The 21,921-nt window shown below is 47.4% G+C and overlaps 1 protein-coding gene across 2 annotated transcripts in view; it reads right to left on the bottom strand.

The window, feature by feature from the left end:
* The window catches only part of LOC147646225 (uncharacterized), a 385,217-nt gene extending 363,831 nt beyond the window's left edge, over nucleotides 1-21,386 (bottom strand). The window contains exons 1-15 of one of the 2 annotated variants that reach the window (XM_086873766.1): nucleotides 21,176-21,386; nucleotides 19,476-19,513; nucleotides 18,903-19,034; nucleotides 17,286-17,420; nucleotides 16,672-17,013; nucleotides 16,142-16,231; nucleotides 15,562-15,742; nucleotides 14,483-14,546; nucleotides 13,738-13,786; nucleotides 13,247-13,359; nucleotides 12,537-12,654; nucleotides 12,014-12,113; nucleotides 11,353-11,549; nucleotides 9,865-10,002; nucleotides 8,483-8,748 (exon numbers count right to left, since the gene is read on the bottom strand). In XM_086873766.1, coding sequence (XP_086729892.1) covers nucleotides 8,647-8,748; nucleotides 9,865-10,002; nucleotides 11,353-11,549; nucleotides 12,014-12,113; nucleotides 12,537-12,654; nucleotides 13,247-13,359; nucleotides 13,738-13,786; nucleotides 14,483-14,546; nucleotides 15,562-15,742; nucleotides 16,142-16,231; nucleotides 16,672-17,013; nucleotides 17,286-17,420; nucleotides 18,903-19,034; nucleotides 19,476-19,513; nucleotides 21,176-21,251 — 1,875 coding nt within the window. In that variant the 5' untranslated portion in view covers nucleotides 21,252-21,386 and the 3' untranslated portion in view covers nucleotides 8,483-8,646. Of the gene's footprint in view, nucleotides 1-8,482; nucleotides 8,749-9,864; nucleotides 10,003-11,352; nucleotides 11,550-12,013; nucleotides 12,114-12,536; nucleotides 12,655-13,246; nucleotides 13,360-13,737; nucleotides 13,787-14,482; nucleotides 14,547-15,561; nucleotides 15,743-16,141; nucleotides 16,232-16,671; nucleotides 17,014-17,285; nucleotides 17,421-18,902; nucleotides 19,035-19,475; nucleotides 19,514-21,175 lie in introns of those variants that run through there. The other variant, XM_086873765.1, reaches the window with a different exon arrangement.
* Between the last annotated feature and the right edge of the window lie 535 nt (nucleotides 21,387-21,921).

The raw sequence follows: 21,921 nt of genomic DNA on the forward strand, positions 1-21,921 counted from the left end.
TATACTTTATACTAACATAACAATTACTACGCAGGCTAAACTCTTTATCTTAAACTATTATCTAACTACTTTTAACACACGTGCTCTGGTATATATGTAGTCTAAGCGTGGAAGCAATTGCTGAAAGGGTAAACACACAACTACAATTTGCTTTATATACAGTTAGATGGAGTCTCTACACTTTTCTTAGATCTTCTACAGAATTTCCTTCACAAACAGGCTATGATTTAACACGATTCAGTCTTGGAATGTTCACTGCTCCCATGATGTCAGCTGGCAGCTGATCGGTGACTGAGGGCTTTGATGTTCAGGTTGTTCTTCACATCCTTCTAAATCTTAATACAGAAGATAACTGAAAAATTGGTACAGACACAACATCATAATAACAACATAAAATCTCTGTTGGCAGCTGTCTGTGTAGTGCTCAGACACAACTGTGTCCTGACAGCTCCACTTCTGAACCATGTCTGGAGTACCAAGGCTGTGTGGTGACTTCTCTGTTCACTGGATCTCGTGTGTTCAGAGGCAGACAGTCTGGTCAGATGGACAGGTGACCTTTTTGAACCTGCCAACAAAACACAGACACTTCTTCCTTTGAAGTTAATGAATTACACTAATCAAATGCTTTTAGGGCATCAATTTCCCCCATTTTTTTTTTTTTTTTAAATAAAAACGAGATGTACTTCTGTTATAAACATCAACATTAACACAAAACCATATACACAATGAATAAGAACCTATAACAGTTAAAAATCAATCAAATTATAAACATTATTAATAACATATGTAATATAAAACTACTATTAATTACTAAAACACTGCACCAGCATCCCATAGTTAGCAAACCAACAGAAACAAAAAATCATCAGTGAAGGATTGGATCACCACCTCCGGAAATGATTCTCCAAGCCCACTTCAAAATTGATCCAGCTGTCATATTAATAGGGTCAAATTGCTGAGTCAAAAAGTGACTCAAATACTGATTTGGTACAGAAAACATCTGGATCTGCTGGCAAACTTTCTGTCCAGGTAAAGTCAAGGCTTGGCCAGGGCCTGGCTTTAAACTGGAAAGATGCCTCTTAACTCATTTCTAAAACAAGGTTCTCAATAGCAGCAGCTAGGAGATGCTCACAGCACAGCAAACTGTTAAAATGCATTTGTACAAAGCAAATGATCAGAAGCCTCAGGTACCAGACCAATTAAACCACAAAGCAGTTGGTTTAATCTGAAGCCTCTCCCATGGCAGCTGATCCTCAGCAATGGTACATCTTCTTAAAATTCTGGAAACACTGAAAAATAAGAAAGCTATAACAAACAAAAACTGCAGAGATTGCAACAACCAATAGAACTCCTGATGAAGTCAAGGGTGTCACAGACTGCATTCCCTTCTATCCACAAGCAGGTTTCATCAGCGTTCTGTCACAGCTGTTTCAGTTGTGGCTGTCTTCATCTCTCTAGGAAAATAACTATACTTTGCAGTTTAGACACGTGTCTCCAATAAGACATAAAACAATTTAAATTAAACAATATCTAAACCTAACAATAATGATTTATGACAAAAGGAAATAACAAAACTTAACCTTAAAAGAATATCTAAGTTATAAAACTTAACTTAAAAACATTCAAGCCTAAATACAATAAATCCTGACTTTTCTTAATTCTATTAACACTTAATCTATACTAAAAAAAACCATAACTTGATATATACTTTTTAAACACAATATAACAATAACATGGATTCACTATAAAGATTATAAAAACATAACAAATCCATCACAATTCTATGTCATCTAGCTTTGAGAATAACTCACAATAACTGCAAATGGTACTAAAAATACTCATTCAAAACAGGAATTTGCCTTGCTTAAATTGGTTAGGATTTTAAAGTGCAGTATTTCTAGAGAAAAACCACAACAACACCGGATTTGGCAAGTTGCCATTTAGCTTTTGTAGCACTTTTCAGAAACATAAAGACCAATTCTTAAACTAAAATCCAAATTGGTATATATGCAGTTATACGTGTTTTATATAACAAAAGGACTCACATTGAAATTACCTTATTAAAATTGTGAAAAAAACAAGCAAATGGGTAATATATACTTTAACTTAACTTTGTCTTGTACAGTAAAGTTCTCTTAACTAATTAATTTTTTTAAACCACAAATCTCTTTTGTAGATCTAATTAATTGGAAGGTTTTCTTAGAAGCTGTAAATCATACCATATTTTAACCTTAGGTTTTAAAACTAATTATTGCAAGGTAACTTCCGTTAATATTCAGCTTAAACACCTTTTTTCTTGAAAAGGGGCCTTTTTAAACTTTCAAAGAATCACAGTAATTTCTCCAGTAAAACTCTAAAAAACTGCAACTGCATAAATTCATTATTACTTAAAACACAAAATTAACTCTAAAAGGGTATATAAAAACATTTTAAAAAACCCATGAATCATGACTTTTCAACAAACTGGGTACTATCCCGGTGCTTTTTCTTAGAGAGGGAGGGGGGGGTGGACTGCCCGCCCTGCTGCTGCTCTCTGCTGCTGTTATCTTTATTCACATTCTCCACATACTCTCGCAGGAAAACAAAAACCAAAAAAACACCTCACAAAGTTAAGTTTAACACATACAGTTGTTTCTCTCAATCTCTCTTGTTCGCTGATAGAGGAAAAAAGGGGCACAATTTTTACAAAAGCAGGCGATGTTACACGAAAATCTCTCATGGCCAGGTGGTAACAATGGTGACCATTGCAGCTTATCAACTTCTAATTACAGTGATGAATTTCGAACTAGGTACCATATAGTTTGTGACTTTTTGGCAATTTTGTCTCTTTCTGAAGCTGTCTGAGCCACCTGTTTCTGCTCAGCTGTTTCTGTAATTGTTCAGTGTGGCCTTGGAACTTTTCCTGCACTGCTTCTGCCCCGGGGGTGCCCCTGCTCTCTGCGCACACCTCAGTGCTCCCCCATGTCCCCCTGGTTCGGGTGGAAACCAATCTAAATTTGGATTCTTTTCCTCCAGAGTAGCAAAGTTGGAACTTAAATAAGATTGTAGTGTTAAGAGTGACTCCAAAAGTGAAGCAAATAGTTCAGGATATATCACATCCTGCCGTAACTGAACAGATTCTGTTTGTTGTTTCAGCGTTGCTGTGGAATTTCTTTCTCATTATTTCCTTCTCTCTGACTCTCCCTCCCTCTTTCCATGGGCAGCATAGATAGGAGTGTTTGCCCAGCAGTGGGAGGCAAAGGCGTGAGCATACCCGTAAGCAAGAAGTCCAGGGAGCTCCTTGCGCAAATCAAAACCCTTAAGCTGTGGCTTTTCTAAAAAGCAGGTAAATAAATCATGTGCAGCTTGCCTTTCCATCTTACCGTCAGCGCTGTTGCAGCCCTACAAGGTTCAGCAGCACGTTACGGCCAGGACTCTCCTCTGAGGTCGCCTGGGGCGCGGCACCGTTGCTTTTCGCCGTCCTTGCTGCGGAGGACCCGTCCCCTGTCGCCGACTCCCGTGGCCTTCGCTTTTTAATGTCCCAAAGGTCCCAAAGGTCCCAAGGGTCCCATTTGTTCGGGCGCCATTTGATGAGTTCGGCGGGAGACAAGCAGCACTCAATATGAATGATCAGCAAGTCTCCTTTATTGGCAACTCCAAACTCCCTATATAACATCAGTAATTAGGCTCACACCTAGTGCAAAAGCAAGCTCATTATTGGGTATTTCGTTTAAGGACAACTCCACCTAGTTCCACCTTCTTGTGGTCGTTCATCTGTGCTGAATTCACATTCTTCTGATCACCGTGTCCTGTTCTCAGTTCACAGTTATCACTAAGGTCTTTCTGACTTTGCAACATCTCATACCAACTACACTCTACTGTTGTTTAATTCTTTCTCAGCTGATTGCTGCATGGGAACACGACCTTTGTTAGCTAGCCACTCTTTCACACTGTTGAGCTTCGGGAGCCTCCCGGGAAGCACCAGCCCTCCCCAGCCCACCCTTGGTAGCACTTTTTCTATTCTCTCTCCTGACAATTTTATCCCCAAAACTGCTGTGGGAACGTTGTATCCGAGCTCATCCTCCAGTGCTGCACTTTCCTCCTGGGAATTCCCTGTGCAGGGAATGTGTCTGTGCTTTTCCCTGCTCTGTTCACTGACAAACAAACCTGAGCCCGTGGGACTGTCAGAGCTCCTTCATGCAATGAAATCAGGTTGTGTTTCTCATGGCATGTTCTGGAGGAGCTTTTCTTGGTGTGTCTTGTGCTGCTGGAAATGACACAAGAGCCAGGAGGGAACAGAAGCTGCTGCTGCCCGTTGGCTCAGGGCCAGGGAACCAAGTTGTGCTCCCGGGCAGTTGGGCCCTGCTGGAAGCAGAGCCGCGTTTCCCTTGAGCAGCTCAAGCTTGTGACAGCTCCAAACAGGAAACCTCAGCAGAAAACTCTTCCTCCAAACTCAGCTGCTTTCCCTCCTGCAGCTGTTTGGGAAAGAGCCTCAAAGCACAGACTCTGCTGGGAGCCATTGGTGCATTTCCTCCCTCCCGGCAGCAGCAGCTCCTGAGCCCTTCACGGGCTCCTGGCCCTTCGCAAGCCCTTCAGCTCCCTTGGAACTCTCAGCACTCACTAACATGTGCATTTCTTTCATATTTAAACTGCATTTAAACTTCTCTTTTTCTCTCCTCTCTATCTTTTTAATCTCCTCTTTATCTCCTTTAATCCCGTCAGCACCAGTAGGGTGGGGATGGAGTCTTGGGGTGGGTGTGGGATGAACTGAGGATCCAGCAGAGAAGGGCAAGGCAGAGGGGAGAGGACTCAGCCAACCCTTCTCCTGCTCTCTCCTCCCCCAGGCTCCAGCTAAAGCAAGTCAGACTGGAAAGGATCCCACAAATGCTGTGTTCTCCTCCCTCTGAGCTTGGCTGGGGATCCTCAGCTTCAGCCTGGTGCAGTGGCTGAGATTCGCTAATTTGAGTTTTTTGGCTAATGCACTAAATAATGTGGTGGGTTTAGCGCTGGCTGAAATCTCCGGGGCACTTACTCATTTCTCACTGTGAGATATGGATTAGGAGAAGGGCAAAATAGGCTTAAAACTTAGAAGGAATAAAGGAACTTTATTAACAGGACTACAAGAATGAGAAACTCTAATAAAACTTTCAGAACGCCTTTCCTCTCCTTTTTTTTTTTCCTGACACTGTAGAGATAGAACTTGGGATGTTAACACAGTATTAATTACACAATAGTTTTGTATTAGTTTTTGTAGGGAGAGAAGTTTTTTCCTGTTATGTCATGGAGGCTTTTTTACAAGGAATGGATTTTTTTGTGCCTTTTCATTTTTACAAATAGCAGCCGCCTGGGAAGAAATTTTTCTGTCGTGACATTTTCCTGATTTTTACAGCCCTCCTAGAGGTGTGTCAATGGATTATGAATTCATGGGGTTTTATTTTAAGGATGAGTTGTTTGAAGGCAAAGGTTCTCTTCATTTGTTTTTGTGATCATCTTTGGAAATGGAAGTTTTCTACTTCTCTCCCTGGGTGCAAAGGGCATTTTATTGTTTTTATTTGTTTTCTGTTCAAACTTTTATGGGATAACAGTTACTTTAACATGTGTTTGGTTTCTTTAATGGATGCTTTTGTTTAGATTTACAGTTTTAATATATTTTTATACTTTTTTCATTAATTAAAGGAGTTATTTTGTATATCATTGTTTATTTCTATGGCTTTACTATAAGAATATTTTTGTTTCAATTACCATTTTTTCATTACTTTTCTATCTAATGTTTGACTTCTTTTTTTTACTGACTTTGATGTTTTTTTGGGTTTTTTTTTGTGTGTTATTACTCTGTCCTTTTCTGTCCCTGGAGAGATGAACAAGGTTTGTAGGTCTCATGTCTGTATTGAAAGGGTTAATATCTTGCCCAGCCTCATAATCTTCCTAGTGTTCCAAATAAATAGGTACTGTGAGGGATACATATCACAGGTGAGCACCCAGTGCACAATCTGCTTTGGATTAAATCCCATCTCCGTCTTCATCAGCTCACAGTCACTGTGACACTATTCCTGCATGGAAGAAACAGGCTGGGATGGCCCTTTCTGCTTTTGATCCTTTTATTGGCAAATGAAATATTCTATTTGAAAACCTTCAAACCCTGGAGTTTCTTTGTATTTCCACCTGAAAATGCTGCCAGCCGAGGTTCCCAAGTGTGTGGTACGTGTTTGTGTGCACAGAGCAAAGGTGTCAGCCTGTGTGCGTGGCCCGGGTGTCTGTCAATGTCCATTGAAGCAGACGGCTGGAAGGGGGCTCTGCCCGCCCTGCGCTGCTCCGGGGCTGGGGCTGGGCTGGCAGAGGCTGCAGAGCGCTCTGAGAGGCACAGCCTCAGCCCCGGCCGGCATCTTGTGCATGGTGGCACAGCCTCAGCCCCGGCCGGCATCTTGTGCACGGTGGCACAGCCTCAGCCCCGGCCGGCATCTTGTGCACGGTGGCACAGCCTCAGCCCCGGCCGGCATCTTGTGCACGGTGGCACAGCCTCAGCCCCGGCCGCCATCTTGTGCACGGTGGCACAGCCTCAGCCCCGGCCGCCATCTTGTGCATGGTGGCACAGCCTCAGCCCCGGCCGCCATCTTGTGCACGGTGGCACAGCCTCAGCCCCGGCCGCCATCTTGTGCATGGTGGCAGCTCTGAGGGCTGTGCGAGGGACGGTCTTCCCCAGCGCTGTTTCGCGTCCTTTCCTTTCCCGGGATGGCATTTGGAAATGTTTCTTCGGCCCTATCAATACACAACTCACTGTCTTACTCACTTTATACTTAGAAGGTTCGAAGAAGACAATGAAAAGCATAGTGTGATTATGATGCACAAATAGTAGTCAAGAAAACAGTACTCCATAGTGTAGGGCCTACAGAGCAGGGATTTTTTTATTCAATGCCAGGAGTGAGGAGGAAAGCTCCACCACAAACTCACTTGTCCATTCTTTGCACAGGACAAGTTTTTAAACTTTTTTAACTTGATGGGCACATTCTACTTTCCTAAGCTTCATATTTTCTAATTCTGTGATTATGGAAGCCCTTGCAGCAGGGCTCTGCATGAGGTAGTTGTCAGCCTCCTGGTGGTTGTTTTGGATGAAGGCTCAGGGGCTAACTGAATTCAAAAGGCCTTTTTCTTACACTTCAACACTTCCCTTTTCTGGGAATTCAACACAAACTTAGTAAGTTCTGCAAGTGCTCTTGCTGCGTGAGACCACATTGTGTCTTTCATTCAGCAATTCATGAAGAAAACACCAATTGCCTACTGAGACCCTTCTGCTCCCTCCCAAATCACTACTCAAGAACAAGCCTCAGGCACATGCCCACAGTCCCTCTCTGCCAGCAGCTCCAAGCTGCATTGCACAGTGCTTGCTGTGCCCCAGAGAGCACCAAGCAGGCTGGCCTGGTGCCCCTGAATACTTCTGCAAAACCCTCTGCATTTCACACCTTTGCTGTGGCTCAGTGCAGAGCTCCAGGATTGCAGGCGCTTGGTCCCAGAGCTGTGTGAGGCACTGGCTCATGTAGATGTGCCCTGACTTGCTGTCAGTGCCTCACGCTGGCCTCGGTTCCCCTGGCAGAAATGCCGTGCCTGAAGGACACTGCCCTGTGCTGGAGCCTGCGGAGCAGCCCGGCTCCCTCCCCCTGTGCCCAGAGTGCTGCACACACTGCTGACCATTGCCAGGAGTTCCAGGGCAGGTGGCAGAAGAGCAGCAATGGTCAGGCAGGGCAGCAGCCCTGGGCTGCTCTTTGCCTTTCTCTCGTCCTGTGCAGACTCCAGACAGCCCATGGCACCAGTGTGTGCTGTGCCCAGCACGGCGCCGCTTCCCCTCAGGAGCAGCCAGCTGCCAGCTTGGCTCTGAGAGCGGAGGATTTGCCTGGTGCCAGCAAGAGGCAGCCAGGGCCAGGCTGCTGCCTCTTGCAGCTCCAAGGGCCTCCTTCCAGCCTGCCTCTGCCGAGGCTCAGGCTTCTCCGGGCTCTGCCAGGGCTCTGCTGGGGCTCCAGCCTGGCCAAGGCCGGGCCCGCTCTCACCTCACAGTCGCTGACAGCTCTGCACCACAGGAGACCTTGCACAGCACCCTCACTACTCTTTCTGCTTTCTCTCTTCAGCCAGACTCTCCTCCAGCCAAAGAGATTTCTCTTAGGGATACAAATCCAAGTGGCAGGAACCCAAATACTCTCGAGTCACATCTGCACAGCCTGCATCTGCACAGGATGTTTGCGTTGCACCGCTCCTCCTTTGGTTTTTCCTGCAAATACCATTGCTGTTTCTGCCTCAAATAGAAATGCCAGAGCTGGGCAAAACTTTTCCAGTTGGCCATATTCCAAAGGCAGTGTGGTCTGGAGAGGATGAATGAAGAGGAGCCTTCCCCACTTTGAAACCGTACCAAAGAAGCCATCAATGTCACTTTCCACCTCTAAGAAAAAACTGACAATTCAGGAGGAAATGTTGAGCTTTCTCACAGGGTCAGAAGGAGAGAAATGTTCCAAAGGAGTTGAGATTTTAGAAATTTTATTTAAAATCCTACTCTACAATCCTACACTACAAACCTACACTACCATCCTGCACTACAATCCTACTCTATAATCCTACTCTACAATCCTACTCTGCAATCCTACTCTACAGTCCTACTCTAAATTGGTCATGGAGAAGACAGTTCTAAATCAATTGTTGCATTCCTGCCTCCTCCTTCCACTTCTTCACTGCAATGATGAGAGGTGCCAGGCTGGACCCAGGCATGGCCGATGTTATAAATTGATGCTGCAGAAAGGAAATGAAAACAACAAGAAAGCATGATTTTCCAATCTAAGAGCTTCAAAGGCAGGGGAATACTTTTTAAATGAAATGGGGATTGAGTCAGAGTAGGTCAGGAGCATGGGGCAAGAGTGGCACAGGTTGCCGCAAGAGCTGGTAGGTGGCCCATCCCTGGAAATATCTGAGGTGTGAGTATCCTGATCTCTTGAAAGATGTCCCTGCTCATTGCAGGACACAGTCTAAATGACCTTTCCATGTCCCTGTGTGTTAGTTTGAGATGAATTGACATTTAGGGAAAGAAGTAAGAAACCCCGCACGGAAGTGATTTCTTTGAGAGAAGCTGCTGGGAGCTTCCTCTGTGCCTGAGACAGGCCAATGGCTGGCTAGTTCTGAGAACTGACAACGTTTTGCACCATTTAGAAATGAGATGTGCCTCTGTGATGATGCACATTTTGAAAACCACCAGCCCGGGCACTGGCCCTCTTTGCTTCCGGAGCCCGAAGGTAACGGAGCTCTGGTGAGGCCGGCCCTGCTCGCCCACGGCCTGTGCTCCTGGGGGAGGCCGGGCCAGAGCCCAGCGGCTCCCGGGCGGGGGATGGAGGCTGCGGGACCCCGGCCCCAGGCTGGGCCAGGCCACGGCTGCTGACATCTTGCCCACACTAAACCCTCTCCCCGGCGTGCAGCGACGGCTCCAGGCCGAGCCTCCCGTCCCAGCGGCTCCCGGGCAGAGAGAGGGGCCCAGCACAGCCTGAAATCCAACACCGTGACTGCCATGACCTGGGTGAGATTGAACCCTTTCACTGCACAGATGAGACCTTTCTTATTCTTGTGGGCCTGATAATAAAATTTGTTATTCCTTTGAAGTTTGAAGCCTGTTTTGCCCTTCTCCTAATCCATAGCTCCCAGCAAGAAATGAGTAAGTGCCCTGGTGATTTTAGCCAGCGCTAAAACCCAGCACTCCCTGCCAGCCCAGCCCAGTCTAGGATTGCTCCCCACTGTCAGCTGAACAGCACCAAGGTTGGAAGTGAGGAGGATGGGGGCTCATCTGATGCCTTGGATTTCAGTGGAGGAGGAGCCCATCCCTGGGACACTGTTTCACCTGCAGCCCTTTTGGCATTTTACCTGCAGCAGCTCCTTGGCAGACCAGCGCTGCGCCTCGCCTTTCTGCAGGCAGCAGCTCAGGAAGTCACGCAGCAAAGGCGAGAATTGCTCGGGCTGCCGCAGCTGTGGGGTCCCTTCTGTGGCTATGTGGAATTTAGCCTGGAGAAAAAGGAAACACAAGGCTCCACCTGCTTCTTTCCCATCTGGAACTGCTCTCCCAGAGCCCATTGTTCCAGCTCCACTCTGCAGTGGCAGTTTTTGCCCTGGCAGAGAGGCAGAGATGACTTTCCTGTAGCATTTGGATGACGACTTTCCTGTATCATGAAAAAACCCAAGCCCCAAAGCCACAGCTTTGCCAACATCCAGCAGATCTTGCGTTGGCAGCTGATTTCATTGCCTGATCTACTTAGTGGCAACTACATCAGCAAATACATGTTTCCTTCTTGGAGGATTCCCAGCAGCTTGGCAGCCTTATTGGAAGAGGGATTTTGCTATTCTAACTAACTCTACTATTTCCAAGGATTCTTATGTGAAAAGAATCTCTGCAGTGCTTGTTGGTCCCTTAAGCACAGCTGCCATAAAGCAAAACTCATCAGGCTTTTTGTCCTGTTCTTGAAAATGATGGTAATTGGAAGAAAAGAAAGGAAATGCAGCAGGTGTTCCTCAGGGAAGGAAACAAACCTTTGGAATCTCATTTTCAACACAGACACATTAAGATGCCTCCACAAATGTATTGGGTTGAAAATGCCTGTTTGGGCACACAGGAGCCACCTGCAGCTCTGTCTCTCAGCACTCTGAAAATTTCAGGTTCCCTTAGGTGGCAAAAGGAAAATATTCATGGTGAAATCAGAAGTGTCATCCCTGTGGTAAGCCTGTGCTCGTTGGATTCTCAAGTCAATGCATTAACGCTGTGCCCATCCCAGAAAGTGCCAGGAAACAAACAGGAGGTTTTGGCAGGCTCTCCCCGTCACCAGGCTCCAGCTTGGTGATATGGAGAAAGTGGCTTGGGTTAGGAAAGAAGGTGGTCACTGAGTGTCTCAGCAGCACTGCACAAGAAGCAGAAGAGACTCTGGCTTTACAGCCTCATCTCCAGGTTTCAGGCAAGTTTCCCTGTGAGAAGAATGGGGCTGCACTTCTTCTCTCAAAAGCACTGTTTCAGAAACTTGGTTTGCTTTGAGTTTCTTTGCTTCATTTCTGGAAAGATAACAGCAGCTCTGAGATGCTTGTTTCCTATTCTTGGGGCCATCTACACAGCCAAAAGGGCTGGAACGACTTGTAAGGCAAAGCAAAATGCTGCCTGAGAATGGAGATGGTTTGGGCGAGGTAAGGCTTGAGTTCCCCCAGTGCTGCAACCAAAGCTCCAGCAGATGCTGATGTGCTGCAGGGCCATTTGTAGAAGGGGCCTTGGTGGAAGTACTTCCAGCAGATGGCCATGGGATTTTGTGCAGTGAGCAGAGAACAGGGGACAGGTGAGAAAGACAGCGGGATCAGAGAGTATTTGCTCCTTACCGATTGAGCAGTGAAACTGTCATAAGGAGTTTTTTGTTCGGCCATTTCAATTGCCACAATTCCAAAAGACCACACGTCCACTTTGGGGCCATATGGTTGACGCTTCACCACTTCAGGTGCCATCCACCAAGGAGTCCCGGTCACCGAGCACCGCTGATTTTGCTCAGGGGTGAGCTGAGCAGAAAGGCCAAAATCAGCTGAGGAGAAAGCAAAATACTCTTTTAATTTTAATACTCTCAATTAGGAAACCAAGCCAGAGAATTCCCCAGTGGAAGTTTGAGAATGTGCAGTTGAATTTCCTGGACAACACTCCCTGCTCTCTTTCCTTAGGGCTTTAGCCAAGGAAATATGAATTGGCTACTTCAAACATCCCCCCATTTCTTACACTTCCTCCAGCAGTGCCTTTTGTTCCCCTGAAGGTTTAGATTGCAGCTCCCTCCCTCTGGAAGGAACACACACAGACCCACACAGAGCAATAGCACTCTTGGCTGCTTGTGGTTCCTTGTCATAGCTGTGTGCACCCTGCAACTGTGCCTTCAGCCCACAGCAGGGGGGACCCCTGCACTGCCAGCAGCAGCATTTTTGGGGAGCTGGCAGTCACTGAAAGCAGCCCCACACCCCCCATTCCTGGAAGGCTGAAGCTGAGCAAGAATACACTGACCCAGCTTGACAGAGCCGTCGGTTCTGAGAAGGATGTTGTTGCTCTTGACATCTCGATGGATCACGTGGTTGGAGTGAAGAAAATCCAGTCCTTGCAGGCACTGAGAGAGAAAAGAGAACCAGGGGGGCAAAAAGTAGTGCTGTGAGTTCATCGCACAAGCAAGGAAACAGCTGTGGAAGGTTCCCTTTGCAGGGGAATGGGGAGGAATGGCAGAACACAGCGCCATTGAGAGCAAGAGCCTGCTGCTCCCACAGTAGCAGAGCAGCACCTTTCTCAGTGGAGAACTGCAAATGCCAATGCAAGAGACAGAGCTAGAATACAAGAGCAGGGGTTAAGAGGACAGGAAGTGAGTCCAGTGAGTGTAGGGGCACTGGCAGACAGTTCCCTTGAGATGCTCTTGCTTGCCCATAGCCTAGCAGCAACACAGAAACCAAGCCTGGCCCATGAAATCACTCCTGTTCTGAGCCCCTGTTTCCCAGACAATGCAGCTCAAGGCCTTGGAAGCACAGATGGGATCCCTGACCTCCCGACTGACAGCTGCAATCTCTCCTTCAGACATTTGAATCTCGTCGATGAGATCTCTCAGAGTGCCTCCGTCCATGTACTCCATCACCAACCAGAGTTCCTCATGCACAAGGTAGCTGAAAAAAGGAAACAAGGCCATGCAGGTGAACATGCACGGCTAGGTTGGTTTTTTGCTTGAGTCTTGTTTCTGGGTCCCTTAGAGACAAGGGCAGAAGTAAAGGCATAGACATTGCCTCTAGGCTGTGCAGTGTTTGCAGTCTGTGCTGTCTCAAGGAGAAAGGCAGTTTAGGAAGAGCCCAGATAAAAAACCTGTCACGCATGGCATTTCTGGAAATAAGCACCTAGTCTTCCTGGCATGCACAGCAATGGAAAAGAGGGGCAACAATGCAAGGGCAATCCTCTCTTGGATGGTTCATCAGCATTTAAGAAACTTGAAAAACTCAAGCCCAAAGAACTGTGGAGGCAATGAACTTAGAAGGTATTGAATTCTTAAGATAGGGCTGATGCAGGGTTTTGACGAATTTTCAGTCTGCATTTGCCAGGGTGGATTCATGCAGACAAAATGCAGTCTCTTCCCATCCACTGGAGATAAGTAGAGAAATAATCATTAACAACTCTATTTCCTGCCACTGACCAAAGTGGGTTTTTAAGCTCTCATGCTTGTAGTATGTAAACAAACATTCAAGAGATAGGACCGTGACCACTCACCTGGCTAAGTAATTCACGATCCTGGGACTCCTATTGCTCTCCATGATCCTGATTTCATTCATGGTTAGTATCTTCCTACTCACTCCTTGCACATTTATTTTCTTTATGGCCACCTCAAATGACATTGAAAAGGAGTAATTTGAGAAAATTGGTAGCATGAGACCACAACACACATGGAGCAAGTGATTTTGGAATGGCACAGCCAAGCTGTGCCCAAGTGCCTTGTGATTAGCCATGGTCATTGGAGTAATTAGGATGTGACATTCCAACAGCCCATTTCTCTGCTCCCTTGGGGGTCAGTTACAGGACACGTGGCCACTGGCGATTTGCCTTGTCCACAAAGCCTGTTCCAAGTGCAATTTGCAGGCTGGCTCCAGTCTGTGCTTCTTGTGCCTTTTCAGCACAGCTCTACTCAAAGCTCCAGCCACAGCTGTCAGCAGTGGGGAAAGGCCTGGAGAGCAGCAGAGGCTGCAGGGGCTGTTGACATTTACCTCTCCTCCTGTTGCAATGTCAAGTGCTCTGGAAACCTCTCCAAAACCCCTAGAAACAAAACAGCAGCAAAGAAAGGAGAAGCCATTTAGATCTTGCAGTGGAAGCCAGTCCAGACAGGAGAGCTCTGCTGTAAATGCCTAAAAGCTGCAGGTTGCAGGAGGAGTCTGCCAGAAGGCAGATGATGCATTTTCCCCTCAAGTGCCTGGGCACTGGGCCTGTTCCTGAAGCCTTGGGCTTTACTGCCTCAGCTCCAAAAGGCAGCTTATTCCTTCATCTCGGCTATCAGCTTCTAAACTGTGCAATTCTAATCCTGAGCATGGAGTATTTCCTTTAGCAAACTCTTGGAGAGAAATGTTCCTGAGAACTGTTACCTGACAGCTCTCATTGGGGGTAGGTTGTGCTTTCAGGCAAGCAAGATTCTTCTCCTTTCATTAGTGTGGCCAGATGATTTGGAGACATCCAAAAATGCGAAGGAAATGAATCCTGAGCTGTCCCACACTTGAGAGACAAGCAGATCTCCCAGGTTCTGTTCCTTGCTGCAGGCAAGACCTTGGCAGCATGGAGATGTCTTTGACAATGCCTTCTGAGCACACTTGACAAATTCTGGCCAGTACTGAGAGATGGGGCAGACTAAGCCCGCTGTCTAAACATGTGGACAACTTGTCTGACTTCCCACTTGATGGATATTCCCCCAGTGAAACCCCTGGCCCATGGCTGTGTAGAAGTGACTGTGGTTGGACTCACCCACTGCCAAGACTTTCCAGTTCAATGTATTTTGCGATGGGATTTTCCTTGTTCACCATTCTCCCTGAGGGAAACAAAATGCAAGATGCTGACTTTCAGGCAGAGATCCCAACTTGCAGGAGATGCCAAAGGCAGCCCCGCTGTCTGGGGCTCTGAACCCTCTGTGGTCAGCTGGGCAGCAAGCACAGCAGCAACAAGACAGGCAGTTGTGCAGTACAAATGGGCAGCAGAGAGACTGATTTTGTCCAGTCCTTGGAAGGAAATGAAGCGCAGAGAGCACAGCAGGGCACAGCACAAGGCTGGCAAAGGCCAAGCATGAGCACTGACAAGCAATGGCAAGAAGACACAGCCAGCCTGAGCCCCTGTCAAGCTTGTAGCAAATATCTGTTTCTTCATTGTGGGCCCAATGAAAACATCTCTCGCTCTCTTTGCTGTCACCTGATGTACTTTCAAAGGAGTCCTCACTGACAAAAATACAGCATTCTCATAAAAACCTTGTAGATATAGTAGACGCAATAAAAACAGTCCTAAAAATGACACCAGTAAGACACATGGGTCAGAACAGCTCTTTCAGGGTGGAGAAAAAACAAACTCTTCCAAAAAACCCCAAATCAGAAACTAAAAAAGGATAAAATCTGAAAACTAAAACTAGAACCACAACAAAAAGACAAAACCCCAAAACCAATCAATATCTCTGAAGTCTTTTGGTTCTGATGACTGGTGGGAAGTCTGGAGTCTAAGGAGAATTTCAGAATCAAATACTCTGTTCAGTTTGGCCACTAGCACACAGGACTTGCATAGATCATTTGCTGGGCCACAGCCTCCTGCTGATCCAAGAAGAATTCCTGCTTCTGCCTTTAGTGGCAAGGGAATGCCAGGCAAAGCCGAGCCAGTCCAAGCTGCCCTCAGAGGCAGCAGGAACAGCCAGAGCGCTCTCTCGCTGCCTCAGAGCACAGCAGTTCCTGTGGGGAGTCCTAAATGTCTCTGGGACACCAAAGTGAGGAGGATCATTTGCTACAGCTCTGCTGGCACGTGCACACAATACACTGTCCCTCAGACAAGAAATACACCAGACGTACTCAGTTGCTCCACGAAGTCTCCCTGGCTCTCCTGGAGCTGAGCAGCAGATGTGTCACTGCTGGAAATGGACAAACTGCCCCGGCTCCACTGCTCAGCTTGGGCAACAAAGGCTCCTTTAGATGCTGCTGCTGCTGCTGCTGCTGCTGCTGCAGCAGATTGAATGGAAGAGCCTGTGTAGATCTGCGAGAAGAAAGGAGTTTGTGTCAGAAAGCTGGCTGGCAGAGATTACCCCGAGTTCCCTTTTCAAATGCAAGCCCTTAGGAAGTTGCTGTTAGCCACATGCAAAGCTCATCAACTGGATTTTTTGGATGCCCACTTCTGGAACCAAATGGTCAAAACCCAAGGTTGGTTTTAATCAAGTTGATGGCCAGTTTTATATTCCATTTTCCTGGATTTTCTGAAGGATGACTGCAACAACGACCATTCCACTTCCTCCCAAGGATCCCTTTCCCCCTCCAAGGGCTGCAGACACATTTGCAGCTCCTTGTTCTAATGCTGGAGCTCCTCCCCCTCAGTCCTCTTTTCCTGCACCATCTTCAGAAGGTGCTCAGCCTGCAGCACTTGTGCTTGGGACAGTACCTGTGCCTCCCGCCGACCTTGGGGCTCTTCATCAGCCGGCATTTGCTGGAAGCCTTCGCAGGCTGCCAGGTGAGATATCAACACATCCACCTCAAGTCAAAGAGAACAAAGCAGTCAGAGACCACAGCTTGTCCCTGTGTGCCAAGGCTCATTGACTGTGAGCAAAGGGAAGGACAGCAGCAGATTCACCAAGGGATACAGACAGCTTGCAGCTTGTATTCCAAATCTGTCTGGGGGACTGTGTTCACTTGCAAAAAGCCCTGAAGAAACAAGGAGAGCAGGAGCAGGCCAGCAGGAATCCCTTGAGATGAGTGCTGGCAAAAGGGGCAAATGACTGGTGCCACTGTCCAGGGCAGCAGCTGAGATTGAGCACAGCAGGAAATGTCCTTCCAAGCAGCTGGGATAGACACTACAGCAGGATGGCACTGAGAGGCATCAGCCCAGCCCCCTGCTGCTCTGCAGAGGAAAGGCAAGAAGGGCAGAAAGCACCAGACTGCAGTGACTGCTGTGCCTGTCGCTCTTTCACTCACTCGATTTTCTAGAGCCTCTTGCTGCTGAACGAGGAGATGGAATTTCTCTTCGATGATTCTCCTTTCTTCCTCCAGCCTCTCCTCCCTTGCCCTGATCCTAGCCTCAGTTTCCTGCAGCTCTGCCAGAAGCTCCTCCTCGGAGGCCTGAGAAGAATGACAGAGAGGAATTTCTGTGAGTGGAGTGTCTGCCACTCTTTCACTCACCTGGTTTTCTTGATTTTCTCTCTGCCATGGGAGATCCATCTCCTCTTCGATGCTTCTGTCTTCCTCAGGCCTCCTCTTCACTGCCATGATGGCCCTCGGAGCTTCGGGCAGCTCTGCTTGGGGCTCTGCCTCGATGTTCTGTACACACAAATGGAGAGCAAGTGCCTGGGAGCTGCCATCAGGCTCAGCTTCTTCCTCAGTTTCAGCCTCAAAATCACACTCATTCAGTCACTTCTTTCTGCTTCCCTACCCACCTCTGCTTCCACTGTAACCTCCTGTCCCGCTGCTGATCTCTGCAGAGGCTCTTTGCTTTCAGGGCCTCTGGCACTCGTGGCCTGCTCAGTCCCAAGAGCTGCGTTTTATGCCCCTCTTCCTGCCCTTCACTCTGTCCCCTGCTGAGTCAGGCTTACCTGGCCATTCTCCAGTGGCTCTTCCACCTGCTGCCCCAGCTGCTCTTCCTGCTCTTGGGCTGGGAACAGCTCTCCCTCAGGCTGGCACGGCTGTCCTGATAAAACAATCTGCTCCTGCTCTTTCTCTGGATGGACCTGCAGAGAAAGCAAGAGAAGATGGGCTTCAACTTCTCATCCAACATTTGTGGGCCAAGACTCAAAGACTGATGGGCTCCCACGTTCCCAAAGCTCTGTGCTGCTGCTCTCCTGCCTTGTTCTCTGCCCGTGGGGAAGCACAGATTCCAAAGTGACCCTGGCAGTGCAATCAGGGCCCATCTGGCACTGAATCTCCAACAGACTCTTGGGCAGCTGACAGGAAATGTGGGGCATTTCTCAAGGGCCTCCCTCCCCTTCTGCTGTGTCCTGCTTGTCTCTCCATAGTGACTGACAGCCAGCCCTGTCCCACAGCTCCATCCTGGCTCTGCAGGGGCTTCCTGGCTGAGCTCACCCTTTGGGAGAGACACTGCTGGAGTTCATGTTCTTTTCAGGCCTGCACTGCCACTCCTGCCCTTCTGACATCTACACTCTTGTTAGAAATCCTGCTCATTCAGGAGACAAGGATGTGTGCAATTGGATCCTCTGCTGCAGGTCAGAGAGCCTCTATGGCCACCTCAGGATATGGAAGAGGACCAAGGTGTTTCTCCTCCCTCTTTTGTCAGCTGAGAATTCTGAGTGGCACTGACAGAGATCCTCAAAAGGCCCCACCAACAAATTAATTGACACACCCCTAGGGATGCCAATGAAGGAAGCCATGGGTCATGTAATGCATGTATGACCAAAGTCACCAAAAACCACCTAAACCATGGAATTGTCCCACCTCACTAAGACAGGCAGAAATTTATAGGTTAAACAGGGAGTGTCAGGACAGAAGAGGCAGGAGGAGGAAAACAGCTCTGAGGAGAAAAAACAACCATCTCTAAAGGGGTTCTTAGCAACACAAGACAGCACTCAAGGACTTGCAGCTTTGCCCCCACACTAGGCTCCAATGCAGTTTCCAAAGCTGCAGACTTCACCACAAAACGTATCAAGAGAAACTTGCCACTTGTGGATTTTGCCTCAGAAGAAGGGTTCAGAACTACACAGTTTGTTTCTTTGGCCACACAGGACAAGAATGGCCGGCCACAGCTTCATGGACAACACAATCATCTCCTTGCAGCTTATCAAAAGCCAAAAGACAGGTGGCCTAAAAGACTCTGCAGAAGTGAAGAATTACTCCAGAAAACTGCAGAACACTTCTCCAGGTCATCCAGAGGTTTCCAAAAAGGGACAGCAAACAAAGCAAGCCCTGTGAGCCCCAGAAATGCCGTGTGAGGCCTTGGCCATGGCTTGGCAGAAGCCAAGAGACAGAGCTTCCCTGAGCCAAGCAGCCAGCTGCTCACCCGCAGGCAGCAGCGCTTTGGGGCCTCAGCACGACGGCTCAAAGCCCAATTTCCAGCTGCCACGGGATGGGGGAATGGCTGGGTGCTGGCAGGACTCCAGCACTCAGCATCCTCAGCCAGCAACAGCAAGTGCTGGCTGCTCAGAAACTTGCAGCTCTGCCTTGCACTAAAGACAGCAGCACCCAGCACTGGCACTTACTGTCTGGGCATGGTCAGGCTGGGCTGTGACCACAGCTGGAGGCTCGTGCTCCTTTTGCTCATTTTGCTCCTCTTTGGCCTCTTCTCCAGGAGCAGAGGGAGCCACAGCAGAGTCTGCTCTTGCTTCTGGGCTCTGTGGACAGATGGTGGAATTAGGGACAGGCAGCTCCCTATCATTTAGAACCTTATTTCTCTTCAGCTCTATTTCTACAACCAGCTCTACCAAGCACAAATCATCAGCTTTGATAGCAATGGGATTCTAAGTCTCTCCAACTAAATTAAAATGGGTTAATTCAGCCATACTGCAAATAGCTCTGAATTAGAGAGTTCACCCTGGCTACTATCAGCAAGCAACGTTCTCTGCAAATCTGAGCTTTGAGTTCTTTTAAAGCTCTGCAATGGAAAATTAGGAAATAGCCAACAATGCCTTTGCTATTGCTGTTGTAAACATGGAAATGGATCTTCTTTCAGCCCACCCAGCTGGCCCTCTGCACTCTACTGCCACAGGCCAAGCTCACAGTTCCCTGCACAATTCTGAAACACCAGGAGCATCAAATGTTCCTTTCTGACTCACCTCAGGATCGGCACCTCTGAACACACGGGTCAGATGACCTGCAGTGGGCAAGGAAAATAAACCAAATTCTTTGAGAAAAGAGGAGAGAACCATGGCCTGTTTAGAACAGCATCTGAGAAGATCTCCCAGTCTGCATTTTCAAAGGTGTCCGGCTTGACTGGTGTGGTTTAAAGCAGCAACTAAAAAATCACTAGAAAACTTACTTATTTCTTGCTGTGAGATATGGATTAGAACAAGAGCAAAACAGGCTGAAAACTTAAATGGAATAAAGGAAGTTCATTAACAAAAAGTACAAGAATAGGAAACCAGAATAAAAATTCCAGAACAACCCTTTTCTCCCCCACTACCCAATCATTCCCTTGTTTACATGACAACATAGGGACAAAAAACTTTAGAATTTTGGTGTTTAAAACAGCCCCAATTCCTGCTAGAGTCTTTTCATCAGTCTTTGTAGAGAAACAGAAGTCTTCTTCTGCTATCTATGGAGTTTTTCACAAGAAAACTATTTTTCTTCATAGCTTTCTATTTCTCTGATGCCAGCTGCCCAGAAATCTGCCATCAGTTGTCTCCTCCTATTTCCCATCACTCTGAGATGTGTTATGGGTCATGAGTCTAGGGATGTCATTTTTATGAATGAGTTATTCAAAGGCAAAAGTTCTCTTTATCTGTTTTTGTGAGCCCTCCTGGAAACAGAAGTTTTCTTTTTGCTTCTTAAAAGCCACAAATCTTCAACTATTACTTCTCCCCCTCTGTTCCAGCATCTCACAGTGTCACAACTACTTCATCATTTGCTCAAAATCCACACTTGGAAACACTCCATTCCTCCCAATATACTCTGTCATGAATTAAAGGAGTTTTTTTCAGAACACTACTGTCCATCTCCATAGCTTTAACAGAAAAATATTTCAGCTTATTAAAGCATCTCCTTATTTCTCTTCCCCCTCTAAAGTTAATTTTTTTCTTCACTTTCTTGGATGGGTTGATGGTTGATCACTCCCTCTCTCTCTCTCTCTGGAAAAAAAGGATTAATCTGCAAGTCTCATGCAGGTAGTAAAAGAGTTAAAATCTTGCTAAAGCTGCAGATGTTGATGGTGTCAGGTTTCAGTTCAGTGGCAGAAACTGCAAACCAAGTCAGGCTGGCCGGCTCCGTTTCTCCCCCCACCCCGCCCTCTGCAGCCTTGTCCGGCCTGGAGGGGGGGAGGAGGCCGAGACAGAGCCCTGTGACCTCGTCAGAAACCAGAAACCAAAGAGAGCAAGAAATTCCCGGCCTCACATCTTCAGGTGGTGTTCACAGGTTGATCTCACTTCTCAATAGTTAAAACCGCTGCCAATTCTCACCCATGGCCAGGAATTAGTCAGGAGAAAAAACTCCCATCAGCCTCCAGCAGTTTCAACTTCCCCAGCTCTCAGAGCTATCTTAAAAGTAAAGTCACCCCAAGAGATTGAGCCAGCAAAGTGAGGAAATGCCAGACTCTGCTGCCACAGGCTCTCCCGTGGAGGGAACAGAAGCCCTGCAAATGCTGCCCGCAGCCCCCTGGCTACAGACACCCCGTGTTTTGCTGAAGGTGTTGACAGCAGCTTTACCAAACCAGGGGCATCCTCATGGTCTTTGTGTTTCAATAGCAACCCGGTCACTAAGAAAGAGCAGGGAGACCTACAAAAGCCAGCTCAGGTTCCAGCCAGGGAAAACCTCTACTTACGTGCCAGGTTGGTGAGGTAATAGCCGGCATAGGCGATGCCATAAATGGTGCAAACTGCAACAGCGAGCTGCTCCATCACTGTAGCACTGCTGTGCCAGTTTGCACACTCTGCTCCACTACAAAAACAATCACGGCTCCTGTCAGTGTGCAGCTGCCCACTGACAAATGCCTCAAGCAGGAGGATGCTCCTGCACTGAGCAAGCCCAAGAGCTGCTCTGACCCTGAGGCCTTCCGTGCACCAAGGCAACCTTGGGATGTCACCACGACAAGGTGGCATCCATGCCCTGACATCACAAAGCCAATGCTCTGCGCTGCTCTGGGAATTGATGCAGAGCAACCCAACCTTCCCTACAGCAAACACAAAATTGCCTGGCAGGTTCTCCTCTGTCACAAAGTGTCACAAATCCTTTGCTGGGCTGTGGGAAATGGAAAGACAGAAACTTCCACAGATACTGAAGGGTTTGATTGACAGCCTTGGAAGGAGCTTGGGTTCATGCAATGCTAAAGGTTCACAGACGCTGAGCAGAGAATTCATAAGCTTATGTTCCTATAGCTGCAAGTAAGAATATGCCATAAGTAAATAAGAAACTGCAATGAGTGAGATGGTGGAGAGATTTCAACTGTAATTGTGTGATTTTATAGAGTAAGGTATGAATCTAAATATTATCCTAAGAAGCACATGTGTGTAGGTGAGCTAGCAGTGTATTGGGTGAAAAGCAGGCACAGTGCAGCAGAACTTGGCAAAG

Source organism: Cyanistes caeruleus, unplaced genomic scaffold (genome assembly GCF_971803275.1).
Source record: "Cyanistes caeruleus unplaced genomic scaffold, bCyaCae1.hap1.1 HAP1_SCAFFOLD_107, whole genome shotgun sequence".
NCBI lineage: Eukaryota > Metazoa > Chordata > Aves > Passeriformes > Paridae > Cyanistes > Cyanistes caeruleus.